The sequence below is a fragment of the Salmo salar genome, chromosome 01, assembly GCF_965601325.2.
Source record: "Salmo salar chromosome 01, fSalSal1, whole genome shotgun sequence".
In the NCBI taxonomy this organism is placed as follows: Eukaryota; Metazoa; Chordata; class Actinopteri; order Salmoniformes; family Salmonidae; genus Salmo; species Salmo salar.
The window spans coordinates 51,592,529-51,615,037 of NC_138291.1; the positions used below are offsets into that span (position 1 = coordinate 51,592,529).

The 22,509-nt window shown below is 40.9% G+C and overlaps 1 protein-coding gene across 1 annotated transcript in view; it reads right to left on the minus strand.

Annotated features, from left to right (window-relative positions):
- Positions 1–22,509, minus strand: part of oga (O-GlcNAcase) — a 40,230-nt gene that overhangs the window by 15,124 nt on the left and 2,597 nt on the right. Inside the window, exons 2-12 of the mRNA XM_014198910.3 lie at positions 12,452–12,503; positions 12,160–12,257; positions 11,634–11,764; positions 11,184–11,355; positions 10,989–11,087; positions 10,373–10,657; positions 9,289–9,447; positions 6,672–6,859; positions 6,156–6,410; positions 5,458–5,661; positions 1,687–1,861 (exon numbers count right to left, since the gene is read on the minus strand). Of these exons, the coding sequence (XP_014054385.1) occupies positions 1,687–1,861; positions 5,458–5,661; positions 6,156–6,410; positions 6,672–6,859; positions 9,289–9,447; positions 10,373–10,657; positions 10,989–11,087; positions 11,184–11,355; positions 11,634–11,764; positions 12,160–12,257; positions 12,452–12,503 (1,818 nt within the window). The remainder of the gene's footprint in view (positions 1–1,686; positions 1,862–5,457; positions 5,662–6,155; positions 6,411–6,671; positions 6,860–9,288; positions 9,448–10,372; positions 10,658–10,988; positions 11,088–11,183; positions 11,356–11,633; positions 11,765–12,159; positions 12,258–12,451; positions 12,504–22,509) is intronic.

Genomic DNA, 22,509 nt, shown 5'->3' on the forward strand with positions numbered 1-22,509 from the left:
GTCCTACACTTACTAACTGTTCTGCTGCTCTGAGGAGTCGGAGTCATGCTGAACGCCCATACCATACGTACCTAGTTGGTCTGTGTATGAGTAGGGACGTCAAACATTCAGGCTGCTGCACGGACACTATGGAGGCTCTAGTCTAGAGCATTTTTAAACTCTCTAAATGGTTAAGTAAGTGAGAAACAGATGTCATTGTTGTAATAGTTTGTGAGTGGGCAACATATACTATCATCTTAAATTGACATGTTGAATGACTTAGTATTTTACATAAAATTATTGTATATTGCGCTAATTTCCCTAACGTGGACAGTTTGTGTTACTACCTTACACAAGCTTGCATTGTCACCCTATAAAATTAAGTGGAATTACACATCCTTTTTACATCAGATTGGTGATGTCAGTATAAAAGTGTCTAGTCATCACAATGACATAAGATTGATTGCTTAAAGCATATCAATATTTTAGGTTTTGTACCGTTGATTTTGTAACATGCTGGGATGCGCAGGATTTAGAACGCAGAGTTAATTGCATGGAACATTCGGGGCGGTCTCTCTATCAAAATCGCTGGCCACACACCAATAGATGGATTTGACATTCAAACTATCACTTAAATAGCAGCCAACCACTGTCACTGTTGACGTTCTATGCCACGTTGTGATTATTTTACATTAACTAACAGAAAATGAAGTTATCCCCTTTTCCATGATGGTAGCCTCCCGAAATCAACATCTAATATATAGATATAAGCCTTCTACAAGTTCTCATCTAACCAAACATGTATAGGTTATTCCAAGTTTAAGTGTGGCCTTTGAATAGTGTTAGTTTGAACAGCGCTACAGCCCAAACATTTACCCCCTGCTTTATTGATTTCAACGTGATATCGATGGAAGTGAGTAACAAACAAAAGTGTTGCGTACACTGACCGCGTTGGCGACCCACTTGAATCAAAATGCAACACTTCAAAATGCTGTCTTCTACAAATTGTCCTATAACCAGTGATGTACACATTATTCCCAGATTCAGTGTGGTTTCTTTGAGCTGTGTTAGTTCTCCCCCCTCTCACGCAATTGATTTCAACATGACATCAATATGAATGGTTGACAAATAAGTGTTGTGTTTCTCTTTCGGTGACCCACAAATCAAAATGCATCACTCCAAAATGTAACTGACTGTCTTTTGCAGGTTGTTGTCTAACCAGTGATGTAAAAAAAAAAATCTCAGTTTCCATGTGTTTTTTTGTTGTTGTGTTAGTTTCAAAAGCATGTACATCATGGTTTCCTCGCTATATCAGTGATTTATTTACACTTGTCAAGACAACTATTTTTGGTGCATGTGCAGTTTATAAGGGGCTTATATGATTACTATTGTTGTACATGTATGTGTAGATTGAAAACAGAAACATAAAATGTTCTAAGTGTCAAACTGTTTCTGCATATTAGTTATTGATTTGGACACATTCAAATTGTTTTGACATTGGGCTATTTATGAAAATGTCTTGTCAACAGGAGGCAGCGTCAGCATTCATTTCCAATGGCATTGTACTTAATTACGTAAAAACTGCTGAATGATTCCAAAAATGTGCCGCGATTGATTTATTTTGATGATATATCAGAAATCACCAAAACGGGTTTGCCCTGCCTAATATGAGTGTGGATGTGTGAGCGTGTGTGTGTCTGTGAGTACCTAGCCACTGGACAAAGGACTTGACCATGGAGGTGATGCTCTTGATGTCCCAGATGTAGGGGTAGAGGTCGTATAGGATGGTGCGGTTGGCTGAATTCGACAGCCTGGTGAACATCTGGATGACCGAGCAACACATCTCCTCAAACTTCTCCGCCCGGGACTTCCACTCCGCGACCTGGGGGCAGACAACAGGGTGGTGTTCTTTAGGGCACCCTATCTCTTTACAGAATCTTAAAATAACCCCCCCCTTTCTATGCCTGTGATATGTGGTTGTCCCACCTAGCTAGCTAAGTCGCTCTGGATAAGAGCATCTGCTAAATGACTAAAATCCTTCTAGTCTCTCCCTGTTTCTGTCCATTTTCTTCTGTTTGGTGCTTAATGAACATGACCCAGTTGAGACTTGTTTAAAGAAAACATCTCCAACGGTACCATAGTCACTGATAGAACTCATCCACAGTCTTTAAAAAAAATTATGTTTTATTAACAAACAAGAAATAGTCACATGCAAACAAACTTTTTACATTGCCAGGAATCCTAAACAAACAAATCATATTCATTAATAATAGAACAAGTTTTAATTGCCTTCTTGTTTTTCATTTTATTTAGAGTAGTGCCATATTGTTTAATTCATTTATAAATTGAAAAAATTTTGATTTTGAATTAGACCATTTGCATTTGTGAATATGAAATGTGCCTAATATTATTTAAAATATACAACATCTTTATTAATGTCAGAATTTCTCAAATCAAAACAATTAAATATTACAACTGGTCCTGTTTTCTTTGTAACAAAGTTCTATATGTCAATCCAAAACATACTATAAATACAGGTAAAAAAAGATGAAAAATGGTTTCCTCCATTCCACAGAAATCACAATTAGTCAATATTCAGCTTGAATCTTTCCAAAACATGTTGTTTCACAGGATAAATTATATGTATAATTTTAAATGAAACTTCCTTTACCGTGTTACTGATACAATATTTTCCATGCATTCCCCCTTTGTATAAACACCATAAATATTTGACCAAAACAATCTTGCTGAGGGAAATGTAGTAACAAACAATATTCCTATTATTTCTCTTTTAGGATGTTAATATTGCCAATTAATATATTTTCATGTAAATCGATGTTAGTTACATCAACCAGAGGAATACAAAAATAAATAATAATCTTGGAATCGCATCAAAAACAATTGCATATTCTTTCAGGGTTATTGGAATTCTACAATTATCAAGAAATTCCCCATATGAGAGTAGATATCCATCCTCATTCAGTAAAATATTTTTGTTCTTAAACCAGTTATGGAAAAAAAAGATACTTATTTTTAAATAGTATATCTTTGTTGTTCCATAGAAAGTATCTGTGAGGGGGCAAATTATGTTTATATGCTAACATCCAAGCTAAAAGTGCCTGCTCATGGAATTTAGCCAATTCTAGAAGGATTTTATCAACATCAAAATTCTAACCCACCAAGAGTCAAATAAATACTTACGGAAGACATTCCAAATACTATTCTGGTTCTTAATATACTTCAGAATCCAATTTATTTTCTAAGTATTATTTAGAGTATTGAAATCTAAAACCTCAAGATATCCGTGTTCTTTGGATTACTGAGAATATCTTTCCATAGATAGTGAGGCTTGTTCCTCCAAATAAAATTATAAATGGGGATAGGTCAAGTGATAACGAGACATAAACCCACCTGGATAACCATCAGCTTCGAACAATAAAACCTGACCATTTTAAATATCTCTCAGTAACTAGAAGTTCAATTTCTTATTTGTTTTCTCAAGAAAAACTCTACCATACAGGAAACTGCTTTGGAAACCCTATTCCTGTCTCTCAAAAATATGGTGGTATCATAGTTTAAATTCATTGCTGAAATACCTTGAAAATTCCCTTTGATATGAAAAGCCCTAATTTGAGTAACCAATACAAATGCTAATTGGGTACCTCTGCGTAATGCCACGTCCAACATCAAATCTTTGAGATGTCCCGTGAGCTAATTTCACAGAGCTAATACAACCACCGCATAAAGTTGACAGCTTAAAAAAGTCAAACCCCCAAAAACATACTGCTATAAACTCAAGCTCAACAGTGTCAAAAGCTTTATAAAAATCTACAAACTTAAGAAAATGATCAAGGATGAGGTTATTATAGTCAATCATATCTAAGATCAAGCTGATGTTATTACTAATGTGTCGACCATGCATAAAACCAGACTGTTCATCAATTATATGACGTAAATCTTCTTTCCACCTCTTAGCAAATACAAGGGCAAATAACTTTCGTTCATTATTCAACAGGCTAATGGGCCTCCAGTTGTCTATATAAAAGACTAGCCTTATTAGGTTTGGAAATCAAAGTAATTACACCTTGCTTTAAGGAAGCCGGTAACTCCCCTTTTTCTATTGATTCTTGGAACATAGTAAGAATGAAAGGAATCAATCAATCATTGAATGTTTTATATAACTTGCTTGTTAAACCATCACTTTCAGGGGATCTATAGTCCTTAAGGCTTTTAATACAATCTTTTATCTCAATTTCAGGTAACTCGTCACAAAAATCCCTGAAATCATTATAAATCTTCTTAACAGTGTTTGCTACATTGTCCCCCAAAAAAATCCATATTGGAAGTTGACTTTTCATTTAGAGTATTTGTACACAGATTCTGATAAAATTGGGCAACATGCTGAGAGATTTGTTTTGGATTTTCATTTGATCATTCATTTACATCAGAAGTCATTCCGCCTGCCCTTTTTTCTAAATTAAAGAAATATTTTGTATTTCTCTCTTCCATCCATTTTTGTCTGGATCTTACAAATGCTCCCCGGGCCTTTTCCTCGTAGATACAGTCTAACTGCATTTGCATGGATGATAACTCCAGTAATTCCTGATTAGTTAGATCAGTTTTTTTTATACAATCCATTATTCCCTTTATGATGTTATATTATTTTTCTCTTGACACAAGCAATTACTTTCCCCATCATTTCCATTTGCTTATTTGAGCTGTTCTTGCCATAATATGGACTTGGTCTTTTACCAAATAGGGCCATCTTCTGTATAACACCCCTACCTTGTCACAACACAACTGATTGGTCCAAACGCATTAAGGAAAGAAATTCCACAAATTAACTTTTAACAAGGCACACCTGTTAATTGAAATGCATTCCAGGTGACTACCTCATGAAGCTGGTTGAGAGAATGACCAAGAGTGTGCAACGCTGTCATCAAGGCAAAGGGTGGCTACTTTGAAGAATCCCAAATATAAAACATATTTTGATTTGTTTAACACTTCTTTGGTTACTACATGATTCCATGTGTTATTTCATAGTTTTGTTGTAAAGAAAAAGCCTTGAATGTGTAGGTGTCCAAACTTTGTTTTTGTTGCAACTTCAGCCTAAAATGAACAACTTTGTGAGAAACCTCTAAAATTGTTTCTTAGCTAGAAATTTTACGACCCATCATGCCGCCATCTTAAGCGACCCCTCATCCACAGCCTTGGAACTAAATGTATCAACACAACAAAACGGTCATCTCTGTGAGTAAAGATTTTACACTGTGTGTGCCACTGCATGGATACAGTTTCAGTGTTTTAGACCCACCCCCAACGGCTGCATAAAGGTACTACACAAATACCATTTTGTACCGCAGTGGTGATCACCACCACACCTGAATATTTCATAGCTCTGAATATCAGAAAAACTTCTGACTAACAACGCTAATTTAGGGATAATCTCCCTCCATCCCCTACTTCCCTTCCACCTACCTTCTCTGGTTCCTTGCCCTCGCAGTTGACGCTGACGGTGCTGCTATTGGCCCGTAGCCAGTTGAACTCCTTGAGCATGTGCAGGGCTTTGGGTCCGTATTCATAGGGCAGGTAGAAGAGCTCAGCTAGCAGGGTCAGGTCCTCCAGAGAGAGAGGCTCTGCCGTGTACAATGCCTTCTCATTGGGACCAGGCACAAAGACATCCTGAAAGACAAATAAACGTTTTTTTTTTTAAAAACATAAGTCACTTAATTGCAAATCACTTTGGATAATCTGAGTCACGGACACACACATGTACGTACGTCACACACACCAGAACTGGGTTCAAACATTATTTAAGATATATTCCGACACAAAGACATTTGAAAGTAAGTATTTGTATATTTTTGGTTTGAAAATACAAGTAGTTGAATATTGGAATGCATTTGGAAATACACTTGTAAAGTATTGGCAGGTATTTTAAAATACACTTGTCTGTATCTGAGTATTTTAAAATACAAATATTTAAATAATCCCATGCATTTGAACCCAGGTCTGGTGTTTGAAATAATGTATTTGAAACTATTTGAAACTCATACTTTCAATAGAAGTAGTTGATTAGGGCCGTATTATTTGAAAATACACAGAACATAAGTATTTAATTAACAAATAATAAAACATGTATTTGAACCCAGTTCCGACACACACAAACGATTTACCTGTTTGAGCTGTTCGTCTGTCTGCATGGGGGCCATGTCAATGTCCTCCTCTGGAGACTTGGACTCAGGAACCAGGACTTCCCTGTCTGTGTCCATGGGCTTCAGATCCTCTGCCATCTTGTCTATAAGGATCAGGCTGCTCTTGGTCTCAGTTGCAGCCTCTGCTACAGGGTCTGACTCTGGGTCCGTCTCATCAGGTTTCTCCAAAACCATCTCCATGGGCTCTTCGTCAGACTCCTTCTTCTCAACATCCACCTGAACAACATTAGAAACGCTTAGAAAACGTTTAGGAAACAGGTTATTGCCTCACCATCTTGGTGAGCCCATGTAAAATTGTGTGTTTATTCTTGATCAGTTGTAATGAAATATTTGGTTTTGTTGTACTGTATGTAGACTGAGACTTGACACAACAGAGACAAACCAGGGAAACCAACTTAAAACCATTGGATGTGCACTGCATACTGTGTGTTCTACCCTATCTAATATAAAAATGATCTAAGTTAAATCAGTAACTACCTCCTCCAACTCTTGTTGTTGCAGTCTCTTGGCCATGGGGTGGTTGTTGGGGTCGGGGGCGCCTGTGGGGGTCATGATGGGCTGTTGGAACACTGTAGTGACTGTAGTAGCAGAGCAGAGGGAGGAGGCACCTAGTGATGACACGTCAATAGCTGAACTCTTAGCTCCGCTGTGGGGTACCTGGCGACCTGGAGAGGAGATAAGAACAGAGACATTGTCAACATGCTATACAAGAGGCTTTTATAACAAATATCAACATACTAGACAAAAATAGAATGGCTAGCTTTAATGCATGAGTGAAATAAGTGTTTAAAATCCAGTGCTGAATTTTTTGAGACATTTACCATTGTTATTTGGAACACACACACACACACACACAGACAGGTGTTATTTAAAAATGTTAAGATGGGGGCAGCATTCGGAATTTTGGATGAAAAGCGTGCACAAAGTAAACTGCCTGCTACTCAGGCCCAGAAGCTAGGATATACATATAATTGGTAGATTTGGATAAAAAAAACACTAAAGTTTCTAAAACTGTTCAAATTATGTCTGTGAGTATAACAGAACGTATTTGGCAGGCGAAACCCTGAGGACAAACCATCCAGGAAAAAAACAATTTTGAGGTGACTCAGTTTTCTATGGGAACCTAGATTTCTGTGGCACTTGGTTGCAGTTCCTATTGCTTCCACAAGATGTCAACAGTCTTTAGAAATCGGTCGATGTTTTTCTTTAAAGAAATTAAGAAGTATGGCTTTTCAGAACGAGGGTCCAGCCGAGTGGACTATACTGTTTTGGTGCGCGCTCCAGGTCACGCGCTTCACATTGTTTTTATCCGGTATAGAACACAGTTTATCCTGTCTTAAATTTTATCGATTATTTACATTTTAAAATCCCCAAAGTTGGATTAGGAAAGTTGTTTGAAATGTTTGGACAGCGTTTACAGGTAACTTATTAGATATTTTGTAGTCATGCTGGGCGAGTTGGAACCGGTGTTTTTCTGAATCAAGCGCGCCAAATAAAATGAACATTTTGGATATATAACAACGGAATTAAATCGAACAAAAGGACCATTTGTGATGTTTATGGGACATATTGGAGTGCCAACAGAAGACGTTCTTCAAAGGTAAGGCATGAATTATATTGTTATTTCTGAGTTTTGTGTCGCGCCTGGCGGGTTGAAATGTGATTGTCATATGTTTGTTTGATGGGGTGCTGTCCTCAGATTATCGCATGGTTTGCTTTCGCCGTAAAGCCTTTTTGAAATCTGACATGGTGGCTAGATTAACAAGAAGTACAGCTTTAATTTGGTGTATTGCACTTGTGAATGTATGTAAGGTAAATATTTGCAATAATTTCTTTTGAATTTCGCGCTCTGCAGTTTCACCGGATGTTGTCGAAACATTCCGCTAGCGGAACCCCTATCCCAAACAGGTTTTAAGTGACAATGCCCGAGAAGCAGGTGTTCGGAGGATATATTGGCACGGGTGTTGTTAGGCCCAAGACGAAGTCGAGGGCTGGCAAACCGTTCCAATATATAATCCAAACACTGGCTTCGAGGGCATTATCACTTTTATACAACGGGTTACCAAAATATTCGAATAATGATTGATATTTTTTAATTAAAAACATTTTGATGCATTTATTCATACTATTTCATCCTTCCACAAGATATAGTCCCGACACAAATCTAGGGTTGCTACGGTCTTTTTGTTCTGCATCTATGGATGCGACCCAAATCGTTCGTTCTAAAATGTTCCATTGACATACTGGCTGGCAATGTTCTTATCCCTTCCTTGCTAGCCAGCCAACTACAAAGCAACAATCTATCCGCAATATTAAAGCTGATCCATCCCCTAAAAAAAAAAAAAAAAAGATATATATATATATATATATATGTATGCTAGCTAACTACGGCTAACTTACAGTCATGTCAAACAGTACAGCCAGAATAACAACAGTAGCTGCATTTGCATAAGCTGTTTTCTAGTGACATTTATTTGGATACATTCTGAACAATAAGATGAGGCACGATTTCGCCTGGCATAGAAAATGGACTCTCATGTCAGGACACTGTTACTCAGAGGAGCTAGTAAACAACACAGCTAACACAACATCTTCAAACTGAAGCAGGAAAGACTGCAAACTAGCAGTCTACTTTGTATATATCCATAAAAATAATACCAGCTGAGTCATGATTTCGACTGGCTGAGAAACGCTGCCTTGCTCTGTCTAGTCCCGACTCCTACACGTTCATTAATATGGGACAGTTGGAGATCGAATTTCAATATTGAAACAATGTTGCAAATGTCAGAGACAGACAGCAAGGTTTATACAAATCTCCACTGTTAAACTAAATGTTAGTCTAAAAGAAATGTGAGATATTGTCTAGATGCTTTTTATAGGAGATAAAGTTTATAAATTGCCTGACTGGTCTGATGAGACAGTGGATTGCGCAGTCAGATGGAACAGAGTAAATATGCATTTTAACGACATAGATTTAGCCGGTGGTAACTTGTGGAATAGACACCGGCTGGAATGCGCTTTTAACCAATCAGCATTCAGGATTAGACCCACCCGTTATATAAATGAGAGATGATAGGTAGGTGACGGTTCTTACTGTTGTACTGGTGAGGCTCTACAAACTCCCCCAGCCACTCTGTGAGGGCCAGTTTCAGGGCCAGCTGAGGGCTGTACAACATGTCTGTCTCTAACTCCTCATCACTGCCCTCATTCTCCAGCTTGATCTGGATAGACACGGTACTGTCCTCTCCATCCGCTGAGAGGAGAATGGAGGAAGGAGAGAGAGGGGGGAAGGGAGGGAGAGAAGGAGGAAGAGAAGGGAGATAAATAAGATTAAGATTACTTTATTGGTAAATGTCACACAAAATCCAACCGAAATTTGACTTCCGCTTTTAACCCAACCCCTCGAAAGACACATACAGGTATTGGAGAGGTGCGGGGGGCTGCCACACTGATACCCAAACAGATCACCATTACCAGGTGTAATGTACAGGCCTGTTTGAATACTGTGAAAGTGCCTCCTTCCCTTCCTCTATTGGAGTAATCAATAATGTGATTGGATTTATTTGAAAGCCATGTAATCTGAAGACACAATGCTGTCCTCTTTCGAGGATAGATATAATATTTTGTGTCATTCTTAAAAACCAAACAGACACGAGACTTTGGCAGCCATTTTGTGTACCTTGTGTGACGGTGAGTGACCCTACTCTACAAATACCAAAACATTCACTGGTCCTCCAAATAGACACGTGTCTCCAACACGATACCCTGAGGAATTCACACATGGATTAACAAGCATGCATAACACTGCTAAAGACCCTAAGCCTTTAAGACAGGGATGACTACAAGGGTTACAGTCCTGTCCTACTGCTCTTGGTTTCTATGTTGAACTTCATTAATCAATTATTGTCATTAATTGGAAATAACACTCTCAGATTCAGGACAACAATGAAAACCAACACGCACAGCAGTCGTGAGGACCAAAGCAGTACATCCCTGCTTTAAGAAATGTGTATTTTTAGCTCAATCTGGCACATTACAGAATATAATGTCCCTAACGAATAATTCTAATAAAGCAAGTGAATAAATAAATAAAAGTCCATCCCAGTCAGACGTACCCATGACGATGATATGTGTAATTTCATAGTACCCGAATCCGCCAGAAATCAAGTCAGACTTACTCATGGCGACATCCTTGCGCACTCCGTTCATGTTGGACTTGTACCAGGTGGCCAGGGTGTGGATGGCCACGAAGTTGGACTCGAACTCACAGTTGGGGTTGGTGAGAACCCCCTTGAGGCGGGGGATGAGCTCTGTGGAGCGCCCCTTGTACGGCCCCAGGAACAGACGCTTCTGGTCGTAGTCGTTGGCGTGGATATTGTCCCAGATTACCGGAGCTCTCTTCAGGATCTTAGAGACCTCCTCTATGGACTCCACTGTAATGTCTTTGGATACCACCTTAGGACCTAGAAACATAATGTCACATAGATAGCTCGGTTGGTAGAGCATGGTGTTTGCAACGCCAGGGTTGTGGGTTAGATTCCCACGGAGGGCCAGTACAAAAAAATAAAATAAAAAGTATGAAATGTATGCATTCACTACTGTAAGTCGCTCTGGATAAGAGCGTCTGCTAAATGACTAAAATGTAGATGTAGGAGTCATGCAAGTTCTAAAGTATATTAAAAAATATGTTGTTACAAGGTCCGTTACTGTGTTTTTATCTTATAATGGTAAGGTTAATTCCATCTAATGAGTGCCAAAACATGTGGGATATGAACTAGTTTGGATCTACTGTACCTGTCCACAGCACTTCAATACCAGGCAGCAGCTTCTCTCCCACTGTGTGCAGGTAGGGAGACTGGGCCACATTGGGGTAGCAGAACGTTCCACAGTACTCTGGTTTAGGGAGACAATGAAAAATATACATGAAATCTATATCTTCCTTCAACTTTGAATCCAGAACAAATTTCAGTAACAACACACGTGTGTTACCTGTGGGGCAGAAGAGGAAGGTCTCAGGCTCTCCCAGGTACTGAAAGATCTCGTTGGTGATGGACACCTGGGCATGGGCGAAGGAGCTGAACACTTCCTTGTCGGCGGGGCACATGTTGTGGTCTATGTCGTCAAACAGTAAGGCAAATGACTTGCAGCCAAAGTGAGTCACCTAACGGAGAGAATGAATAATGATATTTTATGTTAAGACCCCGGCAAACGAGTGAGTGCAGACCGTCAAGGATGTAGAGGCTATGTATTCCATCAATGATGTAGATAAGACTATAGGCCTACATTCTTAACTGTGGTGAAAGATTATGGTTATTAGCAAGACAGTACTCCTCTAACCCAATCCTAAAATCTCTATAAGCACATAAGGAGTTATTTTAGTGCGTCGTCTAAAAGGAAGAAGGAAAGATTGCATTTTTTTTTTTTTACAGTTTGTGTTACCTGGTCCAGTTTCCTCTTGAGTGTGGACACTTCTTTCTGGTTAGAGAAGGTGATGTCTAGGCCTGGGGAGATAGCATAGATGAACTCGGTCCCATACTCCTTTGCAGCACTGATCAGAGTCATCAGTTGTTCTATAAAGAGAGAGATGCATTAGTTACAGATACTATTTCACATCAGCGTGACACCCACTCACACACACTCAGTATTGATGTGAAATATGTGAGGCATGGTTTGTTTATTACATCGCTGTATTGTAACTAATATTTCAAATATGTCCTGAAATGCTGAAGGGGTGCTCAGACATAGGAACGTAAAACAAATGCTATGAGTAGGTTCAAGGCGGCAACATAATTCCCTTTGAAAATGTTTCATGCTCACGCGTTTCAGAGCAAGCTTCTTTATCAAAGCAGAGCACTATTGCAACAAGCACAAGCAGCAACACCTGTGTACTTTTGTTTGTTTATTACATATTTGTCTGTATATGTGACAAGAATCATTTCAACCCATGGCCATGAGACAACCTTACCTGCTTCTTCTACTGAGTACATCTCTCTCCAGAACATCCTGTGTTTGTAGTCATCTTTAGGTGCATAGAGGTATGTGTTCAAGCCCCATTTCTGCTGTCTGGGGAACAATACATATTGTGATTAACACAGGCTTTGTGTGACATGGTATGTTTTGTTTATCACAGAACATATTGACTAAATTCATTTAAGCCATTTCTAAATTGATGATATTGAAAATTTCAGTACATTCACCCATTCCATTATGATAGAGCACTATTCAACACCATATGCCAGCCTGCTGTATTATATTACCTCCTGAACAGCTCTTTCCTTTGTTCCATTGTCCATGGCCGGCCATAGAAGCCTGTTGCAAATAAAAGAAAGATTGTTATTTAAGCCCTTGTTCTACTTAGAGGCTTGTGGATGCCTTCTGAATGTCTCAGCGTGCAGTATGAAGGAAGTTAGCTGAAGTTTCGCGAGCCAATGCTAACTAGCGAGCGCAATGACTGGATAAAAACGGTATCCACGAGTTCATCCTACTCTGGGTAAGTAGAAAAATGAAAAGACTCTTAAAATGACAGAATCTCGCAGTATCCCTTTAACACACACAGCAAACATTCCAGGCCTGCAGACATCCACCCCCATCTATTCCCCTGGCTGTGTACATTCAGCTGCCATGTGTGTGCCCTGAAGACTGTATGGGTGTTGCATTAGGCTCCTCCTTGATCAGTGTTTTCCACATATACTGTAGCAAGAGGCTGTTGTTTAGCAGTATTTTTTGTTACTTTGTAGTTAACATTTCATTGTGGTTTTTGGGAAAGCCTTTCCATCTACCAGAAGGTTTTCATTAGCATAATCACTGAAGGCTACACAAAGTGGTAGACGTGCACACTGCACACACAGACAGGGGCATTCTCGATGCCTCTTCAGAAAGTTGCAGGAAATACGAATCACTGATGCATTCTGTTAATGTATTATGATGAAATTGGGCAAATTAATTAATTCTCAATACATTTAGTTGATTCCCTACTAAGGTCAATATTTTTTTATATTGTTGAATTCTGTTTTAATGCCAGGATTTCGTGAGGGTCACAATTATCATATTTGGACCAGAATGAGGCTCTCCATTACTTATTGTTCCTGCAGTGATGATTCACCATCTTCCTCTGATGTTTTCATAATTTAAAATCGTCAGTTAAAAAATAACAAAAAAATATTTAAAAAATTTAACTCAGGATAAAGGCTTATTTTGGACAGATTTTGGCAAGTGAAACCTCTCGCTTCACCTCTTCCTCTCTGCAGCGTTTCCCTGTCATCGCTCGCTTTGTGACAGACATGCGCCTTTCCTTTCAATAGATCGCTATAAATGTTTTTATTTATCCTTAAGTTAAGTCAGTTAAGAACAAATTATTAGTTTACAATGACGGCCTACCGCGGTCAAACCCTCCCCATACCCGGACGACGATGGGCCAATTGTGTGCCGCCCTAAGGTACTCCCGATCACGGCCGGGATCGAACCAGGGTCTGTAGTGACGCCTCAAGCACTGTGATGGTGCCTTAGACGCTGAGCCACTCGGGAGCCCTAAGATGCATATCGTTCATTCCAGTAGAAGAGGGCTCGATGGACTAGCGAATTTAAACTTAAATGAAAAGTAACCCAAGTTAACCTGTTGGGTCTAGGGGGCAGCATTTGCACGTCTGGATAAAAAAAATGTACCCGATTTAATCTGGTTACTAATCCTACCCAGTAACTAGAATATGCATATACTTATTATATATATATATATATATATATATATATATATGGATAGAAAACACTCTAAAGTTTCCAAAACTGTTTGAATGGTGTCTGTGAGTATAACAGAACTCATTTGGCAGGCAAAACCCTGAGACATTTTCTGACAGGAAGTGGATACCTGATGTGTTGTATTGACTTTAAACCTATCCCATTGAAAAACACAGGGGTTTAGGAATATTTTGGCACTTCCTATTGCTTCCACTAGATGTCACCAGCCTTTACAAAGTGTTTTGAGTCTTCTGGAGGGAGATCTGACCGAACAAGAGCCATGGAACGGTGATGTCCCATTAGACACCTGGCGCGCTACTTCATGTTGGGTACCCTCGTTCCAATACGTTATAAAAGACTATGCATTCGTCCACCTTGAATATTATTCATGTTCTGGTTAAAAAAGGCCCTAATGATTTATGCTATACAACGTTTGACATGTTTGAACGAACGGAAATATATTTTTTCCCCTCGTTCATGACGAGAAGTCCGGCTGGCTTACATCATGTGCTAACGAGACGGAGATTTTTGGACATAAATGATGAGCTTTTTTGAACAAAACTACATTCGTTATGGACCTGTGATACCTGGAAGTGACATCTGATGAAGAGAATCAAAGGTAATGGATTATTTACATAGTATTTTCGATTTTAGATCTCCCCAACATGACGTCTAGTCTGTATCGCAACGCGTATTTTTCTGGGCACAGTGCTCAGATTATTGCAAAGTGTGATTTCCCAGTAAGGTTATTTTTAAATCTGGCAAGTTGATTGCGTTCAAAAGATGTAAATCTATAATTCTTTAAATGACAATATAATATTTTACCAATGTTTTCTAATTTTAATTATTTAATTTGTGACGCTGACTTGACTGCCGGTTATTGGAGGGAAACGATTTCCTCAACATCAATGCCATAGTAAAACGCTGTTTTTGGATATAAATATCAACTTGATAGAACTAAAAATGCATGCATTGTCTAACATAATGTCCTAGGAGTGTCATCTGATGGAGATTGTAAAAGGTTAGTGTATCATTTTAGCTGGTTTTATGGTTTTGGTGACCCTGTCTTTGACTTGACAAAACATTACACACAACTCTTGTAAATGTACTGTCCTAACATACTCTAAATTTATGCTTTCGCCGTAAAACCTTTTTGAAATCGTAAAACGTGGTTAGATTAAGGAGATGTTTATCTTTCAAATGGTGTAACATAGTTGTATTTTTGAAAAATTTGAATTTTGACATTTATTTGGATTCAAATTTGCCGCTCTTGAAATGCACCTGCTGTTGATGGAGTGCACCACGGGTGGCACGCTAGCGTCCCACCTAGCCCCAAGAGGTTAATAAGAAGTGGAAAATGTATCCGGCTGAAAATGAGTCTGTAACTGGCTGATTGGCCGACAGCCGGCGCTAATCACTGCCTTGATGCGATGCTCTTTGGGCTTGTTCGACATTCCTGCACTGTCGGCATCAGACTTCCGACTGACTGATCTACAAATCACCTTGCAACATAAATAACGACTCATTCTTTGTAGATCAGTCAGTATTCTTTGTAGATCAGTCAGTCACTATTTACCCCTGATAAATCACGGTTTGGATGCTCTTGAACACGGCCATTGAAGGAGTTCTATTAACCTGAGCCGCGGTGCATCGGTCTATAGCCTGTGTCGTAAAAAGGGAGAAAAAAAACGTGAGGAGCGCCCTGCTCAGTCATGTTGTCAATAAGGCAGCATGGTGCATTGTCCAGAAACACATTTTCCATCAAATATATATTGGGAACGCAAATCAACAGTTATCAAAAGCAACCACTTTGCATGTGAATACACATACCTACTCATTACTCCAAGTGATTAATGTAGCTTGTGTCACTTTTGTTTTGAGCCGACATTGCCGTGGGCTTTAAACGGGGCACTTGGCTCACGCCCGGGAGGCAGCCCGGTTCCAAAACGAATGCAATCAATTTTCAACCAGAACAAAGTCGCCCCCAGGGTAACACGGGCCAGAATCGAATACCCCTAATGTCGCTCCTTTTCTACCATAATAGCATGCCGGAGATCCAATCATAACCTGGTATTGCAATGCAACATATTCGTCCATCAACAATACGTAGCTAGGGCCCTACATCAAGCTTCTTCAAAGCCATTACAAAGCTGGGCATGGTTTCCTGACAGCGGTGGAACTTAGGCTAACAAGTGTTTTCACGATGCATCTTTCCTACAACGAACGAAGATGTAACATACGTTTCCCAAAACACCACGCAGAGAAAACATTCGCTAAGTGAGCCGTTGAGGCATGTGCCGACACTGATAGCATCAAAAGAAAGGCAACGCTACTCTTGGATCAGCTTTCTCCATTAAAATCTTATAATTGTCCCACAATACTGACGACAGATCAATTTCTAGAAAGATATCGGCATTAGCTAGGTTTGCATCCAATTGGCGAAAGATGTTAATGCGAATATTCTCATTTGCATGAATAAAATGTCAGAGATTCCATCAAATTAACTTCCGAGTCGTAGCAGGAGCAACACACAACGTGGCCCCGGACGACTCCATGTTTATTTCGATATGATGGTTATTATATTAATATTTGCGCATTTCTCGTATAATGAATTTTACCGACACAAAAAGATCATCCTGTCTAGCGTATTTATTAGTTTTGTCGAGATTTGGAAAGTTTATTGGAAAATGTGCTGTTTCCATGAGGCCTGCCATTTTTTTATCCAGTCATCAGACCAGTCATGTTTTTTTATCGGACATGTAACGTTACTTTCTTTACACGCATAAAAAAGGTTGGATGGAAACCTGGTTAGTGACTGCAAATATTAGGCTGCTTATTATAATGCTTACCCTATAATAATGCACTAAATCAAGATTTGCCACATTGTGCAAAAGTAAGGCTACACATCATTAAATATATTGAGACAAATTACAGACAGTAGCATACAAGTAGAAAAATAGAACTCAATTGATTTAACATTACATTTTATTTCAATATGTTTGAAATAGCCTACAGTAGGCTTGAGGCCTATTTGAACGCAGCCGTCTAGGTTTTCATTTGAAGCATATTTTTATACATCACTTGTTTGTATCGATTACAAGACATTGGCAACTTTGAATGTAGTCAACTTCATTTAGAAGTTATTAGGTGGTGGGTGGTAGCAAGCTAGCTGCTTTAGTGTTCGAGATGATCGATCTCTTGTTGAGGGAGCAGGTTTTTACATTTATTTCTTCTGAGTACATTTCTGTTTATTGGCAATGTCAATTCTTGCAACAAAAAAAATCTAAATACTTACTTTTATGTTCGCAAGGTAACGCCGGCGAGTACTAAACTGTAAACCAATCAAAAGTCGTGGTACTCTCTCTGCTGGTCACGTCTGCCAATCACGTTATCCTTATCTAAGGTAGTAGATAATTAACTAACGTTATTTAGTTTAAAAAAATGTGATACAGTCAATGCAACCTGTAAAAAGACTCCCAATTTAGAACACAGGAAACTTAGTAATGTAAATATAAGGCACTGCATCTCAGTGCTAGAGGCGTCACTTCAGACTCTGGTTCGATTCCAGGCTGTATCACAACCGGCCGTGATTGGGAGTCCCATAGGGCGGCGCACAATTGGCCTAGCGGCGTCCGGGTTAGGGTTTGGCCGTGGTAGGCTGTCATTGGAAATTAGAATTTGTTCTTAACTGACTTAGCTAATTAAATCTAATCAAATTTGATTAGATGTTCATGAGTCTTATGGGTGGTTCAATAAAAATACCTTGCTAATTAGTTAGGTAGTTATAACAAGTAGATCTGTTGCTAACTACCAGGCGCAGACAGCTTTATCACTTGCTAGCGTGTCATTCTGGGACAAGGAGCAGTTTAGCTATCAGTTTATTCCAAGTAATAATTTTATACTACAAAAATCTATAGGACAAGTAGTGTCAATCTAATACTGTCATCAAGGACCCACTAATTTCATTCATGCTGACAAATAAGAAATGGCAAATTTTCCCTGCCAATAGTTGGAGTAGGATGATTGCGTAGCACCCTGCCTCAGGATGTTCATTTTCCTACATTCCTTTGCTGTGATTTATTTTATTCATTCATTCATTCATTCATCTCTCATGTGGGGCTCCGGGCAGCCGAGCGGAAATGGAGGAAAACTCGCCTCCCTGCGGACCTGGCATCCTTTCACTCCCTCCTCTCTACATTTTCCCCTTCTGTTTCTGCTGCTAAAGCCACTTTCTACCACTCTAAATTCCAAGCATCTGCCTCTAACCCTAGGAAGCTCTTTGCCACCTTCTCCTCCCTCCTGAATCCTCCTCCCCCTCCCCCCTCTCTGCGGATGACTTCGTCAACCATTTTGAAAAGGTCGACGACATCCGATCCTCGTTTGTTAAGTCAAACGACACCGCTGGTCCTGCTCACACTGCCCTACCCTGTGTTTTGACCTCTTTCTCCCCTCTCTCGCCAGATGAAATCTCGCGTCTTGTGACGGCCGGCCGCCCAACAACCTGCCCACTTGACCCTATCCCCTCCTCTCTTCTCCAGACCATTTCCGGAGACCTTCTCCCTTACCTCACCTCGCTCATCAACTCATCCTTGACCGCTGGCTACGTCCCTTCCGTCTTCAAGAGCGCGAGAGTTGCACCCCTTCTGACAAAACCTACACTCGATCCCTCCGATGTCAACAACTACAGACCAGTATCCCTTCTTTCTTTTCTCTCCAAAACTCTTGAACGTGCCGTCCTTGGCCAGCTCTCTTGCTATCTCTCTCAGAATGACCTTCTTGATCCAAATCAGTCAGGTTTCAAGACTGGTCATTCAACTGAGACTGCTCTTCTCTGTGTCACGGAGGCTCTCCGCACTGCTAAAGCTAACTCTCTCTCCTCTGCTCTCATCCTTCTAGACCGATCTGCTACCTTTGATACTGTGAACCACCAGATCCTCCTCTCCACCCTCTCCGAGTTGGGCATCTCCGGCGCGGCCCACGCTTGGATTGCGTCCTACCTGACAGGTCGCTCCTACCAGGTGGCGTGGCGAGAATCTGTCTCCGCACCACGTGCTCTCACCACTGGTGTCCCCCAGGGCTCTGTTCTAGGCCCTCTCCTATTCTCGCTATACACCAAGTCACTTGGCTCTGTCATATCCTCACATGGTCTCTCCTATCATTGCTATGCAGACGACACACAATTAATCTTCTCCTTTCCCCCTTCTGATAACCAGGTGGGGAATCGCATCTCTGCATGTCTGGCAGACATATCAGTGTGGATGACGGATCACCACCTCAAGCTGAACCTCGGCAAGACGGAGCTGCTTTTCCTCCCGGGGAAGGACTGCCCGTTCCATGATCTCGCCATCACGGTTGACAACTCCATTGTGTCCTCCTCCCAGAGTGCTAAGAACCTTGGCGTGACCCTGGACAACACCCTGTCGTTCTCCACTAACATCAAGGCGGTGACCCAATCCTGTAGGTTCATGCTCTACAACATTCGCAGAGTACGACCCTGCCTCACACAGGAAGCAGCGCAGGTCCTAATCCAGGCACTTGTCATCTCCCGTCTGGATTACTGCAACACGCTGTTGGCTGGTTTCCCTGCCTGTGCCATTAAACCCCTACAACTCATCCAGAACGCCGCAGCCCGTCTGGTGTTCAACCTTCCCAAGTTCTCTCACGTCACCCCGCTCCTCCGCTCTCTCCACTGGCTTCCAGTTGAAGCTCGCATCCGCTACAAGACCATGGTGCTTGCCTACGGAGCCGTGAGGGGAACGGCACCTCCGTACCTTCAGGCTCTGATCAGTCCCTACACCCAAACAAGGGCACTGCGCTCATCCACCTCTGGCCTGCTGGCCCCCCTACCTCTGAGGAAGCACAGTTCCCGCTCAGCCCAGTCAAAACTGTTCGCTGCTCTGGCACCCCTATGGTGGAACAAGCTCCCTCACGACGCCAGGACAGCAGAGTCAATCACCACCTTCCGGAGACACCTGAAACCCCACCTCTTTAAGGAATACCTAGGATAGGATAAAGTAATCCTTCTAACCCCCCCCCCCCCAAAAAAAAAGATTTAGATGTCCACTGGATATCATAAGGTGAATGCACCAATTTGTAAGTCTGCTAAATGACTTAAATGTAAAAGTAAATGTAAATGTCTCACATGATTTATTTAGCTCTCCAGTGTCCTGCTCCCAGAGAACAACCAAGTGCCATTCACCAAGCATGGGCTGATTCACTCACCTGTGAGAACAATCCGACTGCAGTTTGAACTATCCCTGCAGTCACTATTCAGACATTAAGACCACATATGCATTTGCCTGTTGTCTCATCTTATTGGATTTTTTCCTGACACAGTCTAGTGCATTTTAGAGTTGGAGAACACCAACTACAGATACATATGCTTGTTTGAGCATCTCAAAGACTAAATTCAATGTAGAATCAGTGTAACAGGTGACAAACATTATTTTACTATTTTAACATGCAGTGGGGAGAATTACATTGTCCCCGTCAGGAGTCCAGGCTTTAGCCATAGATGGTAGAGTTCTCGTCTCTGTACTACACAAGCTTTAGATTGCATTCTGCTGATGCACTTGTCTCTCTACAATCGGTCAGCTACATTGGTGACCAGGGTGGGATCCTTTTGATACGCTTATGATGCCTGGGCACACAAATGCTCCTAGAGAGACGGGGGAATACTGTTCTACAGTCGTGGCCAAAAGTTGAGAATGACAAATATAAATTTTCACAAAGTCTGCTGCCTCAGTTTGTATGATGGCAATTTGCATATTCTCCAGAATGTTATGAAGAGTGATCTGATGAATTGCAATTAATTGCAAAGTCCCTCTTTGCCATGCAAATGAACTGAATCCCCCAAAAACATTTCCACTGCATTTCATCCCTGCCACAAAAGGACCAGCTGATATGTCAGTGATTCTCTCGTTAACACAGGTGTGAGTTGACGAGGACAAGGCTGGAGATCACTCTGTCATGCTGATTGACTTCGAATAACAGACTGGAAGCTTCAAAAAGGAGGGTGGTGCTTGGAATCATTGTTCTTCCTCTGTCAATCATGGTTACCTGCAAGGAAACACGTGCCATCATCATTGCTTTGCACAAAAAGAGCTTCACAGGCAAGGATATTACTGCCAGTATGATTGCACCTAAATCAACCATTTATCGGATCATCAAGAACTTAAAGGAGAGCGGTTCAATTGTTGTGAAGATGGCTCCAGGGAACCCAAGAAAGTCCAGCAAGCACCAGGACTGTCTCCTAAAGTTGATTCAGCTGCGGGATCGGGGAGGATGGCCTGGTGTCAAGAAGGGCAGCAAAGATGCCACTTCTCTCCAGGAAAAAGATCAGAGACAGACTGATATTCTGCAAAAGGTACAGGGATTGGACTGCTGAGGACTGGGGTAAAGTCATTTTCTCTGATGAATCCCCTTTCCGATTGTTTGGGGCATCCGGAAAAAAGCTTGTCCGGAGAAGACAAGGTGAGCGCTACCATCAGTCCTGTGTCATGCCAACAGTAAAGCATCCTGAGACCATTCATGTGTGGGGTTGCTTCTCAGCCAAGGGAGTGGGCTCACTCACAATTTTGCCTAAGAACACAGCCATGAATAAAGAATGGTACCAACACATCCTCCAAGAGCAACTTCTCCCAACCATCCAGGAACAGTTTGGTGACGAACAATGCCTTTTCCAGCATGATGGAGCACCTTGCCATAAGGCAAAAGTGATAACTAAGTGGCTCGGGGAACAAAGCATCAATATTTTAGGTCCATGGCCAGGAAACTCCCCAGACCTTAATCCCATTGAGAACTTGTGGTCAATCCTCAAGAGGCAGGTGGACAAACAAAAACCCACAAATTCTGACCAACTCCAAGCATTGATTATGCAAGAATGGGCTGCCGTCAGTCAGAATGTGGCCCAGAAGTTAATTGACAGCATGCCAGGGCAGATTGCAGAGGTCTTGAAAAAGAAGGGTCAACACTGCAAATATTGACTCTTTGCATCAACTTCAGGTAATTGTTAATAAAAGCCTTTGACAGTTATGAAATGCTTGTAATTATACTTCAGTATTTCATAGTAACATCTGACCAAAAAAATCTAAAGACACTGAAGCAGCAAACTTTGAGAAAATTAATATTTGTGTCATTCTCAATGATTCAGATGACCATCCTACCCATGCTAAATTACGGAGACTTAATTTATAGATCGGCGGATAAGGGTGCTCTCGAGCGGCTAGATGTTCTTTACCATTCGGCCATCAGATTTGCCACCAAATCAGACACATCAGTGCACTCTATACTCCTCTGTAAACTGGTCATCGCTGTATACCCGTCGCAAGACCCACTGGTTTATGCTTATTTATAAAACCCTCTAAGGCCTCACTCCCCCCTATCTGACATATCTACCGCAGCGCTCATCCTCCACATACAACACCTGTTCTGCCAGTCACATTCTGTTAAATGTCCCCAAAGCACACATCCATGTGTCGCTCCTCTTTTCAGATCGCTGCAGCTAGCGACTGGAACGAGCTGCAACAAACACTCAAACTGGACAGTTTTATCTCACTCTCTTCATTCAAAGACTCAATCATGG